Source organism: Pipistrellus hanaki (genome assembly GCF_964339955.1).
Source record: "Pipistrellus hanaki genome assembly, chromosome: 2".
Lineage (NCBI taxonomy): Eukaryota > Metazoa > Chordata > Mammalia > Chiroptera > Vespertilionidae > Pipistrellus > Pipistrellus hanaki.
In genome coordinates, this window is record NC_140504.1 from 62,102,618 (window position 1) to 62,126,145 (window position 23,528).

The 23,528-nt window shown below is 39.7% G+C and overlaps 1 protein-coding gene across 2 annotated transcripts in view; it reads left to right on the forward strand.

Annotated features, from left to right (window-relative positions):
- Positions 1–23,322, forward strand: part of CCDC80 (coiled-coil domain containing 80) — a 35,036-nt gene extending 11,714 nt beyond the window's left edge. For both annotated transcript variants that reach the window (XM_084874013.1, XM_084874014.1), the window contains exons 4-8: positions 9,904–10,040; positions 11,648–11,796; positions 19,468–19,571; positions 21,769–21,849; positions 22,814–23,322. In XM_084874013.1, coding sequence (XP_084730139.1) covers positions 9,904–10,040; positions 11,648–11,796; positions 19,468–19,571; positions 21,769–21,849; positions 22,814–23,160 — 818 coding nt within the window. In that variant the 3' untranslated portion in view covers positions 23,161–23,322. The remainder of the gene's footprint in view (positions 1–9,903; positions 10,041–11,647; positions 11,797–19,467; positions 19,572–21,768; positions 21,850–22,813) is intronic.
- The last annotated feature ends 206 nt before the right edge of the window (positions 23,323–23,528 follow it).

The window sequence follows — 23,528 nt, forward strand, 5'->3', positions numbered from 1 at the left end:
TTTTGAAGAAGTGGCATTAGTAGAAGTTTAAGTTTAAAAAATTTGGCCCTCAAAAGAAATTTCAAACGTTGAATTGTTGATATTTGGCTCTGTTGACTAATGAGTTTGCCGACCACTGCCTTAGGCATGTGTTGTACAGTAGAGATCTCTAGAATGTATTCAGGTAGGAAGTTTCAGTTATACATTTTCTTTCATTAGCCCACCTTACACTCCTGACATAGATCCAAAGGAAAATTAAATGCTTCCTTCCCAATGTCCCACCCTAAACCACTGTGGATCAGTGATTTATCTGTGGAGGTGCTATGTATGTGTGTGTGTGTTTGGCAGGGGGAACAACAATGAAATGTCCTTACCTTAACTAAAACAACAAGCATACAAACAGGAGACACCAAAGAAGTTGTGAAGTCAAACAAACCATTTCAGAAACACAGTCACTGCCTCTTTGTGGTGAGAACATCTTGGGCCAAGCCACTCCCTAATTCTCCACTTAGAACATAGTTTATATTTCCAGGCTGCGGTGAGGATTTAATGAGGCAATGTATGTAAATAGCCATCACATAATGAGCACTATTACTGTGGTCATCATCACCACCTTTGGTTCTGGCAGGCATCTGGAGATCAGTGAGCTGTCATGGAGAGTAGAGCACCTATAATTGAAAAATACTTGTAATCATTTTCTGCTGTTTATAGAATGTTGACAGTGAACCCTCACAACTGCTCTGCAAGGTTAGGCTGTATTACTACTCCCGGTGATAATACCCAAAGGCACATGTTCAGTGGTTAACTGGGATTCAACCATTTGCTTCCTGGATTTTCAAATAGTAGCATGAGCCAGAGAGTTCAATTATGATCCAGATGTCTGGAGAGGAAGTAGGCATTCAATCCGGTGCAGGAACGGGTTCTGGCTGGCGATGAAAATTCTTCCCCAGGTGTTCCCAATGTCAAATGTGTTAACCACAGACTCTCACACAAAGAATTCTCATGCCTTATTTGAGGGATGTTTGGGAAATTATTATGTCTCCTACCTCAACCTCTATATGGTTCTGCTATAAGCATCTGGTGGTACCTTGGCAAAATGTTAGCATTACTCCTGCTGCTTTCCAGACATCTGGATTGAATATAAACTGTAGAGGGACTGAGGTTTTCTTTTATGCCCTATTGAAAATCAGGTATGGTGATTTGGGCATTTGCCTGTCACTGAATGGCAGCTTGGACATGGTTTGAAGTGCTTTTATCTTGTTCCTCACTTAATTCCTGGAAGGCCTTTCAGTCTTTGTGTCATGTCCCAGGTTACCCTTATGAGAAAGGCCATAGTACTTTCAGCCAAGTCTGGGAGTGAGCCATGGGAAAGTAGGAATTGGCGTGTTCATGGTCTCAGTGAACCAAACTCCAGCCTTGACCGATTTTCAGCTGGAAATCTATCAGATGGCCTTACTTTCCTTAAAAATAAATCAAGCACTCTGTACTCTTCCAGGATTTTACTGGACCTAAAAAGCAGAGACCCACATATAATTCCAGTGTGAGCTGTCCCCCCACATGCTCCTTCTTCCTACATGTACGTGAACTATAGATAACAGACCTATGAATACCAGGAAATTTACCTGAAGATTTCAAGCATCAGCTTAACAAACTTATCCAGGCTTGAGCAAATTCCAGTGCAGCATAATCCCATCTGCTTTTGCCAGCCCAGAGTGCTGTATGGGAGGGTTTAGAATGACCTAACACATAAAAGCATTCTTAATTGCTAGTGGCATTTAAAATGTTGATGTAGGCCCTTGCTGGTTTGGCTCAGTGGGACAGAAAGGTCTTGGGTTCGATTCCAGTAAAGGACACATACCTGGGTTTCGGGCTTGATCTCCAGTAAGGGGTATGAAAGAAGCAGCTATCAACGATTCTCTCTCATCATTGATGTTTCTATCTCTTTCTCCTCTTCCTTCCTCTCTGAAATCAATAAAAATATATTTAAAAAAATAAAATAAAATAAAATAAAACATAAATCTAGGATGGAATATGGAATTCAGAGGTGAATTTCTTTTAAAAATAATCCCAAACTTTTATGAGTATAAAAAAATACATTTCAGCATAAAATACTCTCTGATTTTGATCCTGTTGAAGAGAATTATTCTTTCAGGACAAGTTTCACAACTGCCAGGATCCATAAAAATGCAGAAATGCTGCTTTCCCTCAGGAGTACCTGAAAAATTGACCCTTTGCCCCAACTCCTCCTTTCATCACTGGTGACACAGTCTGGCAGCTGCCTTCTCTAGACTCTGTCACCCCGTGCTGAGAGGCCAGGCTGGGTGAGTGAGCAGATTTCCAGACACTGGCTGCAGTGTCCTTCTCTGTTTATTTAATCTTGATTATCAATCACTCTGTGCCCTAGAGGCTAGAGAGGCTATCTCCTAACTTGTTTAGTCATCCCATTCCACTGCCCCTAGCACCCAGTGTATCAGTGTCAAGATCAGACCCTGACAATCAAGACCTGTAAAGTACCTCATAAGTCAAATGCTTGAAGTGGTAGAAGAATGTGGTGCCGCCATCAGAGAAGGTATTATAAATATCAGAATTTTTAAAAGTGGGTGGATTTAGCAGAGGTGCCTTGAAACTAAGTAAATTTTTTCGGTATCTGATGACTCTAATAAGGTTCTTTTGGTTTTTATTAAATTGTTTTAATGATACTTTTTTTAAAAATTCCAAACTCAGAGGTCATAAAAAGTTATACTCAAATAAGTCTGACACCCATTTCTAGGCCCTTTACTCTGTTATTCCTGCTTCCATAGGTATTTTTATGATTTCTTATTTGTTCATTTAGTATGTCTTTGTGCAAATACAAATGAATATAAATACCTATATGCTCCTTCTTTTAATACAAAATATAGTATAGTAACCCAGTCACTCCTCCTACAATGATTGATGGTAAGCAGGCAAACGACCATTCACAGAGTAAAATAGGAGCAAGCAGATCAACTACAAAGTCACTTGAATTGATCTGTTTCCAGTTAAAAGGAAGTAAATCCCGTAGCTGGAGGCCAACGTTATCCGAACTGAAATAACCTACCAGCTCCGCAATCCTGGCAATACTCTTGAGATAAAAGCAATTTAGCATCTGCTGGAGTCTTGCTCTCCAGGTTTATCCAAAGTGCAACAGAGAGACCTTTGGCTCCTACTGACTTCTTGAATAAAATAGTCATATTTTTAATGCCGTATAAGTATGTTTCATTTATGTTATATGTTACCCCAGGACATTATTAAGGTCTGATGGTGAATAGCGCGGCATACTGAATGACATTTAAGATACTGGAATGTCAAAGAAAAATAGAATTTACTACTCACGGGTTCCAGAGAGGAAGCTGCAGCATTCCTCAGGGCCACGGAGAAACACCAGGTTTTGGTGGGGAAGCAGAAGCAAGAGTGAGGAGAGAGTCCAGGCATGGTCTTAATTGGGGTTTTCATGGGGAAAAGCAAGGCAGGATAGGGTGAATAGTTTTACGTTGGTTAGTGTGAATGATTTTAGTGGGCTTTGGGCTGTAGGGTTGGTCCCTAGCTGCCTAGTACCTGCTTCTGAAATGATTAAGGCAGAGAAATATTGTCTCCTGGGTTCCATGGGCCAAGAAAGGGTTGAGGGCTCTGGATTGGTTAGTTTGCATTTCAAAGACCGGCTCCCTGCTTGGCCCTTTGCTGTCTCTAAGAATTGGTTAGCCCAGAGAGGGACAGTTGCTCCCCAAGCTTTTTAAAGTGTCAAAACAAGAAATAATATACAGAAAAATTATATATGTGTGTATGTATGTATATATATATATATATATATATATATATATATATATGATTATTTTAATTTTTAGACCTCATACATGAAAACCAAAATTTTTTTAAAATGATGTATATAGTATGTTTTCTTAAATTGCACTGAATTGGTTGTGTTTGGGGCTCAAAAGATAAAGGAAAGTGTAAGGGTTTGATGGTGGGTTTTGTACACAGACCAGAATTGCTCAATTTCTTTGCTCTATCCCATATTACCCTCTATTTTTCATGTGATATCTTTTTTTAGGGGATGTTTTCATGATTACCAAATCTGTGTCAAGAGCCTGTGTGTGCCAGGCTACAAGAACTTAGATGATCTATGATCTATGATCAAGTTCCCATTGTTGAGGTTCTCCTATCTAGTAGGGTGATAGGTATGTAAATATTGGTTACAATGAAAGGTGATAGGCATTGTTACAGAGAATGTAAAAATGTTATGAGTGTGCAGGTGAAGTGAAGACAAGTAACCCAGCTAGTTAGGAGTTCCCATGTGAAGAAGGGTAGGGTGAGCATGCCAGAAAGGGAAGGCATGTTTCTGGACACTGAAAATAGGGAGCTAGAGCATAATGTGTGGAAGAAGGGTTAAGAGATAGCTAATAAGTCAGACTGAGTCCAGGATTTAAGTGGCTTGTATGCTATGCCAACGATATGAATTTTACCTCTGCTGCTAGTATGTGTAACAATCAACCAGGAAACCTATCAAAATGCAGTTTCCTGGATCTCCTTACTAGTGATTCTGATCCCAGCGGTCTGGATTCAAGGATTGCAATTTTAATATGAACTCAAGGTGATTGTGATGAAGGTAGACAGTAGGTTATACTTTGAAAAGTGCTAGAGGAGATAGGGAACTTCTAAAGCAATGGGAGGAACTAAAGTATTCCAGAGGCATTGATGGCATGGCCTGCACTTAGGGATGGGAGGGTGGAAGGAGGAGAAACCATAGATATTACAGAGAAGAAGTAGTCACAGATGAAAACTTCAAACAAAATGCCTGGGACAATTGGTGTTTAACAAGTTGTAATTGATGCTGAATTTTTCTGCATGTCATTGCTATCTATGGTCAGACATAGAAGAGCAAATCCATAAGAAATTTGCTATTACCTGAATTTGACCCCGACTTTCAGAGTTGGAATTATTAAAACATGAGAAACCAGACAAATGTCCCACATGCAGGGCCAGTCCTTACCAGGACACAGCAGAGTTCACCCTTCCCCTGCCCCTCCTCAGTACTCTGAGGTCTGGGGCAGGCCATGTGGAATGACCAAATTCCACCAAATGGGCTTGAATCTGTGAATCATTTCAACTGGATCAGAAGCAGATGGACAGTTTATGGGATGCTTCCCGACCAAACATTTGCTTCTAAGCCATGCAACCCTTGACAAGGACTACAGAGCTCTGGCAAAACAAGAAGCTGCCAAAATTATGTTGCTTTCCCAGAGAACCTCTTGCTGACCCAGCCCTGATTGAGATGGAATGCAGACCATAGCAGAGAGCAGGCAGCTGGAGACAGGAGCTGGCCTCACATGTACCTTACTCAGAATTCAGCCAGAAGTGGACTCTGTCTTGCCACAGAATTGCCACCACCCTAGTGGGATACAGTGTCAATCAGTGCTTTTATGGCTTTTTGTTGGCAGACTCTCCTGCTCAATTCTAACATTCATTTGGGATGTAGATATTTCTGTAGTCTGGAAGACCAGAATGGTTTATTTCTCATGTTCAGTCAAAACACTTCAGAAAATATTTTAGTTGAAAGGAGAAACCAGACCATGAGATTAGTTTCTTCCCACATCCTAGTAGAACAAAGTTTGATTTAAATCTTGGTCCCTTCCATCCTGAGTGTGACATATTTTGGTAAAGCAGGAAGAGCACTGGAAAGGAAATGAGGTCATTTTATTTGAGTCCTAACCCTTACTCCGTTATTAACTAGCTTTGAGAATTTGAGTAAGTTGCTCCCTCCCTGGGGGTCTGTGACAAGTTGGTTCCCTGAGAAACAAATGGAGACTTTGAGATTTGCATGCAGGAAGTTAATGAGGAATATCCCCAGGAACCACACGAATGAGGGATGAGGGATGCTAGATGACAAAGGGAGACTTTGAATTGTAATGAGGTTGGCCCATCAGAGTTGCTCACTTTAAGGTAAAGAGAACAGCTTTATATCTACAGCTCCCTCCCTGCCCCCCCGCCCCCCCCCCCACACACACACACTGCATCAACCACTGAATATGGCTATCCCCTAGTATGGGTGTAATTTAGAGCAAGGCAGCTATTTTTTTTTTTTTATGACAAACACTTTTTAAAAGGACTCAGCTATTCACATTCACAGCAGACTTAGTCTGAAAGTAGGATCTGGACTGCACACTACAGCATGCACTACATACTGTTCTTTCGTTTCAACCTCAATAATGTGACTGAGTTGAAAATGTCCATATCAGTTATCTAGTGACACAATAAGGCTATGTAATAAAGACCCACACACCTCACTGGCATACACCATTAGATATTCATTTAGTTACAAGTTTGTAGGGTTTAACTGATATGGGCATGGCTTGGAAAGGCTTGCTCATGTATCTTCAGTCAGCTACAGGTTGTTTAAGTGGTTCGCTGATCTTGGCTGGGCTTGCATAAAGGCTAGGTGTCAACTGGGTGCCAGCTGATCTGGGATTGCCCTGGCTAGGATGAGATCAGAGTAACATGACTTGACTTATTCTCTAGTTGTCTGGTGTGGATATGTATTCATAGTAATAATGGTCTAGGCAAGAGCAATTCCAAATGTGCAAACTCACTTCTAGCTTCTCTATTTGTGTTACTTGTGCTAACAAAGCAAAACAAAATCAAAAGGCAGGAGAGTTCAGCCCATTCATCATAACAGGGAGCCGCAGTTACTGGGCAGAGTGTAGTGGGTACAGAGAGGGGTGGAGAAATGGGGCCATTTTTAAAATCTGCTATAATCTCCAAATTCCTTCTGTCTCAACCGCTCAATGGTTTTTTGATTTTATCTGTTAGGTAAATGCTAATAGTCTACTTTTTATTCTGATTAGGAACTTGAACTCTGTTGAAGTATACTTATTTCTGAATCCAGCACCCAAAGCAGAATCAGTTCTGGACACTAGAGAAAAATATTTTGTTTAATGAACAAAAACAAAAATGAATGTGTGTTGGGAACTAAAAGTAGCAATTCCTAAGTTCGAGATAAAAATCTGGTTTGTAAAATCTTAGAATCAGAAAAGAAATTGTTAAGGGCATTTTGAAAATCAGTTTTTAAATGATCTTTTTCTCGTTATTAATTATTTCTAATCACAAAGTAAAATATGTTTCATGTTAAAATATAAATAATTATAGACATGCATACAGTAAACAATGAAAGTTTCTACCCTACCTCTCCCCACTCTCCAGAGGCAACTGTAGGAGCAGAGAAATAATTTTTCTTTTAATAAGTCCTGATAATCAAAGTAACTAGAGACTGATTAACAAGATAAAATGACCAAACTTATTACTTATGTACATACAAGGGTTCTTTATGAATGTATAATAGGATCCAGGGACAAATTGAGTAAGAGTTGTTTGAGACTTCAAGTGCAGGAAGGCAGTTTACATGTAGATGGTAAAGCAAACTTTTGACAAATAAAGTTTTGTTGGGCCAACTTTAACAATGAGACCCAGAAAAAACTTTGATCAAAGAGGCCTAACTAGGTTCCTTCATTTCCATCACACCGAGTTTATATTAAACTACATTTATCTATGATGATATCTCCCTTCCTGAGCAGGCCCTCTGTCTAAATTCTTCAGGGAGAAGGTAAAAACTTCTCTTCCTGAGTGTCGTTTCTTAAAATATGCCTATCCTCAAAAAAGGCATATTTTGGAGTGACAAATTCTGCTTCTCCTCACAACCATTGTTAACAGCTGTATGTCCTGCAGGACCTTTTCCTGTGCATATTCACATGTGGATGTATTATCTTTTGTCTTATTTTCTTTTAATGAAGAATAAAGTCATAATATACATTTTATTCTGCAACTAGGTTTTTTTTTTACTCAATGAGATATAATAAATAAAAAAACCAATAACACAGATCTAGCAGTTCTTTTTAATTGATTTATGTTTTATCAATGAGAGCAAAATGTGCATCTAAAAACAGTTTGGCCAAAACCAGTTTGACTCTGGATAGAGCATCGGTCTGCGGACTGAAAGGTCCCGGGTTCGATTCCTGTCAAGGGCATGTACCTTGGTTGCAAGCACATCCCCAGTAGGAGGTGTGCTAGAGGCAGCTGATCAATGATTCTCTCTCATCTATGTTTCTAACTCTCTATCCTCTCTCTTCCTCTCTGTAAAAAATCAATAAAATATATTTAAAAGATTAAAAATAGCTTGTATGTATGAGATATATTATTTTTCATTTTGTGGACAGCATTTGGTCCTCATGTAGGTTCCATGCCTTTGGACCATCTCCATGAAGAACTGTTTTGATTTGGGAAGGAAAACAAATAATTTCCTTTCTCATTTTGATCTACTTGGGAGAAATTAAGTTTCTTGTTTATATGCTTTCAACAAAACTAATCAAATAAACAAAAGTGATAGTGAAATTATAATTGTTCCTTTAAAAAAATAAATACAAGAGTGATGGTCAGCCGAAACTGGTTTGACTCAATGGATAGAGCGTCGGCTTGGGGACTGAAGGGTCCCGGGTTCGATTCCGGTCAAGGGCGTGTACCTTGGTTGCGGGCATATCCCCAGTAGGGGGTGTGCAAGAGGCAGCTGATCAATGACTCTCACATCGATGTTTCTAACTCTCTATCTCTCTTCCTTCCTCTCTGTACAAAATCAATAAAATATATTTTTTAAAAAAAAGAGTGATGGTCAATGGTACTCAAGCTATATAACTTCAGTATCTGCAAAATGGTGGTTGTTTCTACTGCACTACAATTCATTGGGTTAGCAATGTTAATAATAACTGATAGATTCTCTTCACTAATATATCTATTAATCACATATTTGTTAAGTTTAAATTTTTACATTAAAAAATACAGGGGATTATTTTGGAGATAAAAAGTCTAGTAGAGTTGAAGGAAACACTGTGACTTGTATGAGAGAGAAGGAATAAATAAAGCTGTCCTATAACTTCCAAAATGCTTTCCAGACATAGCAGATGCCATTTTCATATCTCTTATTAACCCAGTGGCACCTTTAGGAACCATTTTGAGTTATAATAATTTATTTTTAAGACTTAATATTTGAAAACAAATAGATAATGGTTTAAAACTTCCATAAGTTCAGTAACACTGTTCTTAAAATTATATTGACTTGGAAATTTTGGATTATGAATAGTTTGACTTATTTCAAGTGCCAGGTGAACTTGATACTAGGCTTGAACATAGACTTTTCCTTTGTCTCTATAGCCGTGGTCTGCAAACTATGGCTCTTGAGTCACATGTGGCTCTTTGGCCCCTTGAGTGTGGCTCTTCCACAAAATACCATGGCCTGGGTGAATCTATTTTGAAGAAGTGGCATTAGAAAAAGTTTAAATTTAAAAATTTGGCTCTCAAAAGAAATTTTAATTGTTGTAATGTTGATATTTGGCTCTGTTTATTAATGAGTTTGCTGACCACTGCTTTATAGCAATGACATAGTTCACTGATTCCCAAAGTGATTGTAGAGTAAAAGGGAGGAACAGACCCAGATTTTAGACTTAAGTAAATAGCTAAAACTAAAATAAATTTTAAAATTAAGTAAAATGTAAAAGTACCTTGCCTACTTCCCTGGTGAATTAGGGTGATGACTCGTACTGGGTGAGGTGGCTGTCTTCTTGCAGGGATGATTCATCAGTCTCTCATTTTGCTCCTAATGATTTACTTTAACCAAGATGGGCAGAGATAGAGCTTGGTCTTCTTTAGAAGAGCGATTTTCAAAATGAGTTTACTTATTCAGTCATTTCTGTATTTATTTATTCACTTTGTAAATTTTTATTTAAACAAAATGTTAATTGAATATGTGCAACTAATGTAAGCTGTTCTAATTAACAGCTCTGGAGGCCCAGAGCTTCTACCCATTTGTTTCTTTTGATTTCTATCTTGTCACACCATATTAATTCACATTTCATTTGCTTTAAGATAATGAGAAACCCATGCAAGTGGTGGATGATGAGGATTTGGTAGACCAGCACCTCATCAGTGAGCTGAGGAAAGAGTATGGAATGACCTATGATGACTTCTTCATGGTGCTAACAGATGTGGACCTCAGAGTCAAGGTATGGGTTCCTGATTTAGGTAATGTGGTGCCATTCCTTATAACAGCAACTCTGAAATTTTTTGTCACTGAGTCTATTAGATATGAGTGAACACAAATTAATTTATAAATGGGAAAATTTTGAAATGGTCCAAATGTTCCATGTTGGTCTTTAGAATTTGTGTCCAGAAATGTGGTCTCTGAAAAAGACTGGGTTGGATGACCTCTTATGCCCCACTTATTTGACTCAGATTAAATTCTTCTGTAACATCAATGTCTTGCATTCATTAGACAGTTGTTGAATAGCTATGGTGTGCCAGGCCCTAGGGATAAGAGATAAAGAGTATTTGGCCTCTGCCTTCAAGACAACCAGATTTGACATAGGCCTACTTTGGAAGGGCCTACAAGTTTAATTCTTGATCAAATATGGACAAGACAGTAAGGTTTTATACCTACTTTGTTCATATGCTTGGGGACAAAGGTTCTGAACTATGAAGAATCATTTTAAAAAAATAACAAAAATAGATAACTTTATTGAGTGCTTTCCTTATGCCAGGCACTCAGCTTAACTCTCGATGACCTTTATCTCAGATATCTAAAATAAATAACAAAAGTTACTTTTGTTTCGCAGAGGAATAAACAGAGGTACAGGTTAGTTAAGTATTGCACAAGTCACCCAGTTATCATTGGACTTCATAGCCATACAGACTTGCTCCAGAGTCCACTGTTTTAGCCATATGTGTGTACATAAGTATATCATGCTTATCTGAAAATCACCAGGAAAAAGTCTGCCTGGGCTATCCGAATAGCTGATTCAAAATATCTGCAGTATTTTTCTAGATTAATTCTTCTTGTACTTGTGCAGCTGGCCTCCAATCTTAGATAATCCCTAAGGTTTCTGCCAGCTTTAACATCCTCTGGTTGACTTAATTTCCCACTGGGAGTCTATGTAGCTCCAGGCCATGTCCTTGATGTATGCTGTTTATGCTCAGCCAGCCCCCAAATCCATCTTAGGTTGCTGTTGTAAGTCCAGACAAGAATGATCCAGCAAATTTAATTTCATTATCCTTGAACTGTATCCCAATTTTTTTTTCTGAGAATACTTAAGGAAGCAACCTAATTTTAAGTGATGGTCACTCAATAAAATAATCTCTGGGAATCATAAAGAGTTTTTGCAGATTCCTAATGGCCAAATAACAAGTCCACTTCTGGTAGACAATTACCCTTATTGCTCAGGTGGAACATTCTAACACATTATTCCATCCCTGTGTTAGATAAAGCATTTCTCATTTCCCAGCCAATTGTGTAGTGAACAGGAACCAGTTTAGTCCCAGAGGTAGGGAAGTGAACGTAAGATATGTGTGGTGAAGGAGGCATGGACCCTTTCCAATAAAAGGAGTGCAGTTGAGAAGCAATCCTCATAAAAGGTAAGTGGCAGTTGTCTCATGGATCCGGAAGTTCACAACATCAGCAGAAGTAAAATGACAGGAGAGAGTTTCTAAGCCACTGAGCCCTCTAGGCTCTGATTTTTTTTCAGAGCTCCCTCAGTTTCTCCTGGGCTCCCTGTTTTCTGAGCAGAAGGAAGAAACACACTTATACATTATATACTTTCTATTCTTTCTTAAACAGCAATACTATGAGGTGCCTATAGCAATGAAGTCTGTGTTTGATCTGATCGATACTTTCCAGTCCCGAATCAAAGACATGGAGAAACAGAAGAAGGAAGGCATTGTTTGCAAGGAAGACAAAAAGCAGTCCCTGGAGAACTTCCTATCCAGGTACATCCCCTTTGGAGTTTCCGAGGAGGCAGGCGGGAATGTGTTGTGAGTGAGCTAATGAAAACGCCCAGGAAGCACAGAGCAGACGTGTGCAGAGAGAGAACTTTCCTGGCAAAAGATCTGTCTGCTTCCCAGCCCTCTGGCCCCTGGGTTTCATCTTTGTCTTGTCGGAAGTGGCTCTGGTCACAATGCTGGCTGGGGGCAGCTGCAAGCTTGAATGCCAATTTAATGGTTTTGGATACATCTTTTCTGCTCCTTTTTTGGGTACAAAATACAGAATTCTGCCCTGTGAGGGTTACCTTATTCAGTCAGTGAATTTGGAGGACTTTGTATCCAACAATTTTATTTTATTTATTTACTTACTTATTTATTAGGCCCCTTCTAGTTTCAAACAGGATTTGGAACACTGTGCTTGATTTTCTGCTTCCTTCCAACTCTGCCGAGAAAAATAAAAGCCCTACCAGGACCTCAGAAGGAGCAATTCTCTTGACCCAGCTCCCTGGTTCCCCGGGGAGAGTGGTTTATTGCAAATCCTTGTAGAGAAGCTCTTTTCCTTACACACAGAAGAGAATGTAAATATATATATCTTCATGTCATTCCTTCCTTTCCTGCATATTGAATAAAAATTCTATAGGGCCTTTGGGGCCCTAGCAGGTACAAAACTGTACTGATTCCACCTACAACAAGCAGACTCACCCAAACTGAATTGTGTGGCTGAGAGGCTCCTGAAATGGAGCGAGCCTTTGCTTGGCAGCTCGGTGTTAACTGTATCACTCCAGGCAGAACTTCCTTACTTGTAACTATAAAGCACATTCTCCATAAGCGAGTCAGAGAATCAAGAATTCTATGATGTGTAAATGATAATCTGACTTCCTCTAGATTCAGGAAGCGTGGGTCTCTTAGGCGACAACCTCATGACGTGTAAGGAGCATAGGACGGGCATATCATCCATCTAAGTTTTGGGTCTGCAATTTACTAGCTATTTTGCCCCTACGTTTCTTAACTAAAAATCTCTCAGGGACAAATGAGAATAAAGATAGTAAGTAGTCCTACACCCCTACCAAGGTTGCTGTGATCACTTGGTGTATGCTCACCTCTGTGTCAAGCACTTCACCTTCTTTTGTGGGTTTAGTCTTCACAACGATCCAGTGATGCAAATACTATAACTATTGTCATGTAGCAGATTAAACATCATGGCGATTAAGTAACTTTCATCACTCAGCTAGTGTCAGCACTAGGACTCTGTGGCAGCACTAGGACTCTGTGGCCCCAGGATAACCTGGCTACCAAAGTCCACATTCTTATCTAATACTCTTTTTGAAAATATGAAATGAATGGTTTTTAGTCTTGAACCCAGAGGCCCAAAGTTTGAAGTGAAAAAAGATCATCCTAAAACCACAGAATTTCAGAGCTAAAATGAATCTGAGGTTCTTCACCCAAATTTTCAGTGCAATGCAAGTACCTAGAATGGAGATGGCAAGTGCATTTCTCCACAGGACCTCTCAGTTCAGCTTTCATGCCACTCTCTTGGCTGAGAAAGGGTGCTAGGACTCCACAGGCAAATGGCTTCTTGTTCAGTCCTGGAGCCACTGAAACATCAACTTCTGATCCCAGGTCATCCCTGTAGATGGCAATGACTTAGAAGAAGAAGAAGAAGAGCATATGGTTGTTTGCAGGGAGATTTTTAAAAAGCATATTTTCCTTTTCTTTACATTTCCCCCTTCCTTTCTTCCTTGCAGAAAAGATTCTTTAAAAGTTTGCTTTTGATTTTAGTTTTCACTTAAACATTTAAGTTTGACTTTTAAGTCTTAAAATCTATATGTATATAAGCCTAATATGCAATTTGTCTTCTTGGGTGTTTGACCAGGAGACTGGGAGTTTGATCATTCACTATGATGTGTGCTAACCACCAGGGGGTAGCATGGAATGAAGGAAGACCCTGCCAGCAGCCAGCAGGCCCCAATTGGCCCTGATTGCTGGCCAGGCCTAGGACACTACCTGTTCATGAATTTTATGCACTGGGCCTCTAGTTCTATTTATAACTTAGGAAATTTTACCTATAGTTTTAAAAGGTTTTGATAATGTTTGCTCTTGCTAAAAACTCAGCTATTGAACAACATTATTTCAGACATTTCTCATTTAATATATTTATTTTAATTGCTTGAAATAAACAAAGAATTTCTGAGAATTTAAATGACCCATAAGTTTAGTAATTTAATCTTGCAAACACAGTGAATCTAAAGTTCTCTCATATGGTCCAATAACTGTGTACACATAGTGAGATTTCCACTTAAAACCAGACATTTACACTTACTACTCAATTACACATTCTACTTTTGAATTTTAAGGAAGTCATTTTATTAAGTCAAAGTATCTTAAGTTTCACAAGAACATAAATTATATAAAGAAAACTAGTATTTTCTTATAGAAATATACATTATTACGATGACTTTGATTCTTTGAAAGCATTCTCTTTTTAAATCTAAATCAGGACAAAAAGATGCATACTTTCTGAACCATCCCAGTAAACTCAGGTTGCCCAACCTCTAAAACAGACAGTTACCACTGATGTTATTTATAACCAAGGATTTGAGCCAGCTGTGAAACTCTCAGCCGCAGATATCATGAGGTCTTCTTCTTACAATCCCAAGGAAGAATGTCTGTTTATAATCACTATGTGATTATAAAACCTGAAAAGGAAATCTGACATTAGCTCAATTTTTTTCACTCACAATCTTGCAAAGCTTATTTACATTGGGCACTGATTTGAATTAGTCTAATCTTTTTGATTCTTAAGACGTGTACACACATTTTGCATCTAAAGTCTTTTGAACTGAATAGAGCCCTATAATATGTAATTATTAGAGGCCCAGTGCACAAAATTTGTGCACGGGGGCGGGGGGGGGGGGGGAGGGTCCCCTCAGCCCAGCCTGCACCTTCTCTAATCCAGGACCCTTTGGGGGGATGTCCATCCCTCTTACAGTCCTGGACCACTGGCTCCTAATTGCTCACCTGCCTGCCTGGTTGTTCTGAACTGCCCCCTCCCCCAGCCTGATCACCCCCAACTAACCCCCACCAGCCTAGTCACCCCTCACTGCCCCCCTTGCCCCCAACTGCCTGCCCCTGTCAGCCTTGTTGGTGCCAACTGCACCCCCCCACACACACCAACCTGATAGCCCTTAACTGCCCCCCCCTGCTGGCCTGGTCACCTCTTATTGACCCCTGCTGCTGGCCTGACTGCCCCCAACTGACACCCTGCTGGCGTGGTTGCCCTTCACAGCCCCCACTGGCCTCCTTGCCCCACACAGCCTGTTTGTTCAGTTATTTGGTCGTCCCTCACTAATCCCTATGCCAGCCTGGTCGTTAGGCAGCCATCTTGTGGGGCATGAGGGTTAATTTGCACATTACCTCTTTATTATATAGGGTATTTTTAATACTATTTCAGAAACATATATTTCTTATGGATATTCAGAATGGTATATGATTATGATTTGGATATTCTATGGGTATACATGACTGTGGTCACAACTGAGAAATCACTATGCTGATCATTATCATTGGTCTTAAAAATTAAAGTTCAATAGTATATTACTTAAAAGCATGAGAAAGACAGACCAGAGTTTAATTTCTGCTTTCTCCACTTATTAGTTGTGTGATCTTGGACTGATTATTTAACTTCTTGTATTTTCGTTTTCTTACTTAAAAATGGGGGTATTAAGTGTATCTATTCTTAAGATTGTTATAAAAGGTAAATTCAATACTAAAGGTAATGATTGCCCAGAATCTAGCACAAAGTGAACTATCAATAATTGCAAATTATTAGTAGTTTTAGGGCCAGTTTAGATAGCTCCTAGTTAGAGAATTTTGTCATTAAGAGAGAGGTGAGGAGGGGTGAGAAAAGAAGATTTAGCAAATACCTCAGGATTAAAACCCAGGCAAAGAGAACTGAAAAAAAAAATTTTTTTAAACTAAAAGTTACATAAATAAATCAGTATCCAAATGGGAATTTTCCTTCAGATTTGCTGAGTTGTTGGTGGGTCTATAAAGCCTGGTTTCAGCTGACCAGACTCTAAGCCAGTCTAACCTTTAGCGACACTCATTTGGTTCAGTCTATAATTACCTTTCTCTGACACAGAAGCCCCAAAGAGTGGGCGAATGCACACTAATTTTGGTTAAGAGAAGCAAACACATCCATAGCTCATATAATTTTTATTTACTGAGAAGCTAAAGTGACAGAAAAACAAGTTGTCCAGAATAAGGATCTGGATCACACACACACACACAATCTCTTGTTACATCCTATGGGTGTTATTTCCTTCAGTGTCGAGAGCTAGGGGCTTTTATCTTCCTGTGAAGGGCTGTGGGAGAAGAAAAACCATCCCTTAGGGGAAATGACCTTCTCTTGGTGCGTCTGGGACACAGAGTCTCAAACCCCATCCCTCTGCAATCAGGACAGCCGGCAGCAGTGCACACAGGTAAACAAGTCAAAATATACCTCACCCAAAATAGCTCCCTGCAGGATACCTTAGGCCCTGTGTGAGGCCAGGGAGGCTGGCCTGGTGTGGATGCTGCCTGGGGGGCCAGCGCTGACCTGGCGTGTCTCCTAAGGAAGCAGGGAAAGTGCAGGAGACCATGTTTGTGATCCGACAGCAGTCACTGGTCCCTTTCCCAGGAAACGTCGGACCGTCTCAGATGCTCCTCTCCGCTCCTCCATGCCAAAAACATTCATCTCCCTATCCTCAGTGGAGATTTTAGTTTTTCTTTCCCTTTGAAGAAAAACAAGCAGAGGAAGCGAATGCAATGTCACAGCAAGCAATTCTTGGTGAGTCTTGCTCCAGGCATCTATTCAGAGGTTGTGTTTCATCAGACTATCATTTTCTCTCATTCACCCAAACCACTATTCCCCCAAGAGGCCATTTTCTTTGGGTTGAAAATTCTCATGTTCACTCTGAGGCTAGAAGGGGCACAGGGAGAGGAGCGATGAATAAAATAAGCTGGCTTCCAGCTCAGGGAGTACACTCACAGCCCACAGTTGCCTGCACTGGAGGCAGAAAGCAAAACCCCTTCTCCGGTGAAGGCGGAATTTGAGACAACACCATACTGCTGCCCCTTGGCTGCATATGCTCTGCTCACGCTCTCTCCCGCCTACCCTCTCAGGGACCCTGGCAGCACCAGCCAAGCAGCAGGATCACTGAGGCTGGTAGATGAGGGATACCAAGGCCTGGGAGCCAGAGAAATCTGTATTTTGCTACCACCTCTTAGATTTTCTAGGTAGACAAGTTACTTCACGTCTCTAAGCTTCATTTTGTCACCTGTAAAATGGGGACGATATGTTCTGTGCTCACTGAGCTCTAATGAGGAACACATATGCTATAGGCCCGCGGGCCAAATCCAGCCCGCCAGGCCTTGCAATGTGGCCCGCACCGCGCTGTCATCACTGCACTCCGCTGTCAGTTTATGACATTGTCAGTTTATGACTGTTCAGTAAACCATTCGGCCCGCGATTTAGGCTGGATTTTAGATTTTGGCCCCTTCTCTGATTGAGTTCGACACCCCTACTATAGATGCAAGTGAGCTGTAAAATGATACAAACACAAGGGTTAGATCAGTTATCTTATGGGCAATGTGATAGACAATGTCCAAGGCCTGTTAATGGACATACTTCGACATCTTAGGAGCCAGCAGGTGAAGACACTGTCTATATCCATGTCATCACGTGGGTAACTTACATTCCTGAACTCTGTTTCATTCTTTTTTAAAAATATATTTTATTGATATTTTACAGAGAGGAAGGGAGAGAGATAGAGAGATAAAAACGTCGATGAGAGAGAAATATCAACCAGCTGCCTCTTGCAAACCCCCAACCGGGGATGTGCCCGCAACCAAGGTACATGCCCTTGACCAGAATCGAACCTGGGACCTTTCAGTCCGCAGACCAACGCTCTACCACTGAGCCAAACCAGTTTCGGCTGTTAAATTCTTATAACACCTCTTTGAAGTAGATGCTATTTTTGATTCTAGAGATAGGAAAAACTGAGACTTAGATGAGTTGAGAGATGTGCTTCAGGGACCACAAAAGTAGCAGTGACAAATGTTTCCTACCTACAAGACAAACACCTTTTCCACAATCTACTGTATTGGAGCTATAATAGCAGAAACAAGTTTACTATCCTATATAATAAGGAAATATGCAGATTGACCTTAAAGGCAGAACAACCAGGAATAACTGGTCACTATAACTCGCACTGACCACCAAGAGGCAGATGCTCAACATAGGAGCTGCCCCCTGGTGGTCAGTGCGTTTCCACAGGGGGAGCACTGCTCCGTCAGAAGTTGGCTCATGGCTGGCCAGTGCAGCGGAGGTGGTGGGAGCCTCTCCGGTCTCTGTAGCAGCGCTAAGCATGTCCGACTAATGGCTTAAGCCCGCTCCTCATGGTGAGCAGACCTAAGCAGTTAGTTGGACATCCCCTGAGGGCTCCCGGGGGATGTCAACTGATGGCTAGGCCTATTCCCTGGGGGGTGAGGTCTAAGCTGGCAGTCAGACATCCCAGCTTAGACCCCACCTCCCAGGGAATAGGCCTAAGCCATCAGTTGACATCCCCTAAGGAGCCCTGGACTGCGAAAGGTCACAGGCTGGTCTGAGGGGGACCACCTCCCCCTCCCCACCCCACCCCCCAGTGCACTAATTTTCATTCACCAGACCTCTAGTATATATTCTAAATTCATATGGCTATAGGTTTAGTCCTATTTTAGTGCATAGGAGTAATTTATAAGTGTTAGTTCTTACTAATGGTACATTTTAGAACTTGTACTTACCTCTGGAGAAACCATTAGCTACTGAGGAAGGTAAATAGAGCTTTGTTTTGCCAGGAATCCTCCTTGACCCTTTGAACCACTTTCCCATTTCCTTCTTCCTGTCACCTACTTAAAATTCAGTTCTCTTTTCCTATTCTATTTTCTGTACATGTTATTTCTTAACCCCCCTTCAAGCCCTAGGGAACTCTATTTGAACTTGAATTTTCCTCAGTTCTTTTCTGATTCTTTTCTAAAAAATATTTCTTCTTGAAAGTATTACAGATGTTCCAATTTTTCCCCCATTGCCCCTGTCTACCCAGTTCCTGCCCCACCCCAATCCTTTATTACCCTGTTCTCTGTGTCCATGGGCAATGTATATATGCAGTGTAAGTTCTTTGATTAATCTCTTCCTGCTCCCCTTCCCTGCTTCCCTCTGAGATTTTTCAGTCTGTTCCATGTTCCCATGCCACTGTTCTATTATTTTGAAAGTTTATTTTGTTCTTTAGATTCCACAAATAAGTGAGATTAGATTTCTTATTTCTCTCGCTACAATAGGACATACTATTTTGGTCAGTCCCTGTTGCATCTGAGAGCTGTGTCTCTTCCTAAGTGACCTCATCAGGCATGGTGGCCAAACTCATGCCTGACATACCATGCAAATGCCACAGTAGGCAGACTGTGAAGTTACAACAGAAAAAGTTCAAGAAGTGTGCAAATGCAGTCGAATGGTTTTTGAGAAGCTGTGAGACATTTCTGAGAATCAGTGCTTTTTGTTCAGGGCATAGGAAAATACCAACAGCCAATATTACCCTGCTTCCTTACACTATTGCCTCTATTGTTAGAAGCAGTCATTGTGGCCTTCTGCTTCTTTTCCAGATTCCGATGGAGGAGGCGGTTGCTGGTGATCTCTGCTCCTAATGATGAAGACTGGGCCTATTCACAGCAGCTCTCGGCCCTCAGTGGTCAGGCATGCAATTTTGGTGAGTGGGAAGCCTCGTCATCTCTGCCTTCCCACACCACTCTCCTGCTGCTCAACTCTAAAATGAAACATAGAAGCTTAGCTCATCCAAATGTTCCCCAGTCCAGACTGTAGATTCCCAGACACTTACTCAGTTATATTGAGTATAAAGTTGCCTTTAGGCTGGAGCCTTAGTCAACTGGAATCTATTTTCTTTTCTCTCAATATTCTCCCCTCTCAAATTCTTCATGAAAATACCTGCTGCTTTACTGTTAGTGATCTGTATTATGTCATGTGTATGTCTCAAGACCATATCTATCATTGTTTACCTAAGTTATGATACTCATCATTTACTTAGGTAATTCTGGACACTTCACAAATTAAATGTCTTTTGTACAACAGGAATGGTGTTGGAAATGAATGTATTAATTGAAGCACATTATGCTAATTTACCATTCCTTTAAAAGGGCACCAAGAGATCTGTTAAACAGAACCTTATTTTTAAGACAAGCAGGTAATAGAGAACTTTTTTTTGTAGTGAATTGCCCAGTGTTTTGAAAATAAATGAGAGAGAGTGTGTGTGTGTGTGTGTGTGTGTGTGTGTGTGTGTGTTTGTGTGTGTGTTCTTACCAAACATTATTATTCTAGTGACCTGGTACAGCTAATATCATTTTGAATGTAGGTTTTTAGAAAGGAAAATGCACAGTAGATAAAACCATGGAGATAATGACAATTCCAAAAGTGGAACTCCCAACTGAAGTCTCATTTAAAATATACCTCTGCAGAGGAAGAAGTTTTGAGAGTCCCTAGTGTGGAGAAGTAGCAGGGACCACTGTTTAAAAAAAGTTATTATTGGAGTCAACATTATTTTTATACTTCTGCTAGGAAGGGAAATAATTTGTTATACAACTGTACTTGATTTTTCAAAGGGGGAGGTGAGTTTTATAAAGCACCAACATAGCCTGGATCTTTGCTATGTACCAGAAACTGTAGATTATAAATACATTTCAGTTTTTATTTATGCTCCTTTTATCACAGTTAAAATTCAAGACTTTATATCAACATATATAAGATTTGATTGTGACACTATTCTTAAGCATATTTTAAATTATTTATAGCTACCAATGGTGCTAGTAAGCAGAAGTTCTTAGAGTAGTTAGTGACCCTTCACCATAAAAATATAAATAAAATCGTGACTTGTTAATTTTCTAAAGACGTCTTTGCTGCACATTATTGTAGGCAAACTCTTGTTCACAATATACAGGAAATGTGAACAACTCATGAATAAATTCATGATCTTCCCTTTTGGGAAACACAAGTCAACAACATATACAACAGAACGTTTTACTTCTCTGAAAAGAGTAAAGACCACAAAAACTTTTTTAAAATAATATTTTGCTTTAAGCTCTTCCTTAAAAGAGACTTCCCAAAGCTGCTTTCAATTTTCTCCTCTGGACCAACAGTGTTCATATTATTAGTCCCAAATTATTATGCTGACTAGGCTGGAACCTTGTCTAAGCCATGAGATCTTGAGAGAATGAATTGTCAGCCTCGTTGCCCTCCTGTTTCTTTCTTCGAACCCCTCCATGTGTGCTTCGTCTTCAAAAGAATTCCAGTGAGCTGCCAAGGCATGACCTCTCCTTCCTGAAACTTTAGCTGAGGGTGGGGAGCAAACTGTGCTTGCCTAAGTGTGACCTACCCTTTGAGTCCTCAAAATGAGTGATAAGAACCTGGCTTTTAAGCTACAAACTTTATTCAGGGAAACCAGAATTATTTCTTTAACAATCACAATGTATAAGGTCTCCAAGTCTTTTTTTCTGAAAGCAATCTATGTAATTTTATGTGACTTTTTTTTCAGAACACTGATCAGTTTAGATCATCTTAGATATTTTAATGTTCCAATGACTTTATTTTCCTTTTGTCATTTAATAAAGTCGGAATCACAGTTTTAGAGCAAATTCTTCTATTTTAATATACAAAAACAACACACCTTCAAAGCAAACAACATCTGATGCTGTTAATCCCCAAAATCTACAATTGTAGAAGTATTTAAGTATTTTCTTGTGGAATAACTTAAAAATAGATTATTCTACCTAATAAGGTTATGTTCTATATTCTTTTTAAACATAGAGATTTTAATGGTTAGACATTGGTGTTTGGAATTAAAAGTTGACTTAGAGTCCTTTCCTCTAATTCTATGGCTTTTTTTTCCCTCTTAGGTCTGCGCCACATAACCATTCTGAAGCTTTTAGGCATTGGAGAAGAAATTGGGGGAGTCTTAGAACTATTCCCGATTAATGGTATAGTGTTGTTATTTTATAATAATTAAATTATATTGAATTTTATGCTAACAGTGGGTATAACTCTAAGGTATACTCCACCTCCTTTGCACATAGGATGTGTGTGTGTATGTGTTGTGTGTGCGCGCCCATGCCCACACAGTATGTATGTAGAGGAATGGGAAGTGGAGTGAAAAAACTAACATTGTTTTCAATGTAAAATTACTCATAAATTATAGTAAAAATATTTACTTTGTTAACTAGTACTACTTGACTGTTTACAAAGCATTTTCATCTATGTTATTTCATTTAATTCTCACGATGGTACTGTGAGGCCCATAGGTTATATCTTATTGATTCTCTTTCAACAGAGGAAGATATACTAGTATACTAAAAGGCTCCAAGAAGCTGGAAGAAAATGACTAGTGACTAAAGATTTCAGAAAGCATATCAAGTCCTTCCTTCCAAGATCAGGCTCTTTACATGAGAAAATGTATATGAAATCCAGGCACAACGATGGACAGTGTCAATACTCACAATAATTCAAACACATTTACCCACTGCTTATGTGATTCGTGTTCTTCACCTTTGACAATAAAATAAGCTTCTAAAAAATACAGACAACAGCATCAAAAGAAAAACTGTAATTGCAAAGAACTAACTAAACTAATTGGAAATAAACTTAGAAATGCAAACAATATAATCTTTGTTAATAATAAGTCTTAAATAAATTGATCTTGCAAGGATTAAATTAAGGGACTGGTTTTATATGTTTAGCATTCCTATAAAGAGGACATCATATGCACAGCAGGGACATTTCATTTCTAGTAGAAAAAAAACAGCAAACTTCTTTAATTGGATCTTGAGCTAAAGAGAATAGATCATGGGTCCTTTCTTCATTCTCACTGTGATTTCTTCTCACTTTTTTTTTCTTTTCCTGAGTGCTCTCTTTAATCCACTAACAATTTTTCTAATTCTATTCTAGGGAGCTCTGTTGTTGAACGAGAAGATGTACCAGCCCATTTGGTGAAAGACATACGTAACTATTTTCAAGTGAGCCCTGAGTACTTCTCCATGCTTCTAGTTGGAAAAGATGGAAATGTAAAATCCTGGTATCCTTCCCCAATGTGGTCCATGGTGATCGTGTACGATTTAATTGATTCGATGCAACTCCGGAGACAGGAAATGGCCATTCAGCAGTCATTGGGGATGCGCTGCCCGGAAGATGAGTATGCAGGCTATGGTTACCATAGTTACCACCAAGGATACCAGGATGGTTACCAGGACGACTATCGTCACCATGAAAGCTACCACCATGGATACCCTTATTGAACAGAAATATGTAACCTTAGCCCCAGTTTCCCTTCATCTGTTAAAGCCACATGTGGCCAGATACGTGAAGGAGTTCTGCCTACATTCCACACTGCCCACTACGTTCCCTTCCTTTTTCTTTCTGTGTTCTTCCAAGATTAAATAATAGCAAACCTTGGCCTAGTCATGAGTTGTTATTGAAGCCTTAAGTCATAAAGGCATTTGAAATAAGTATTTGTTTTTCTAACTGGAGGGGAGCTGGTGCTGAAAAATGGTTACTGAAAATGGATATTTTACTTCTCTTACATGATGGACATGATTTGGAATACAAAATTCTATAGAATAAGTAATTATGTCTGTCTTCTACTTTTTTTAGTGTCCATTGGTAA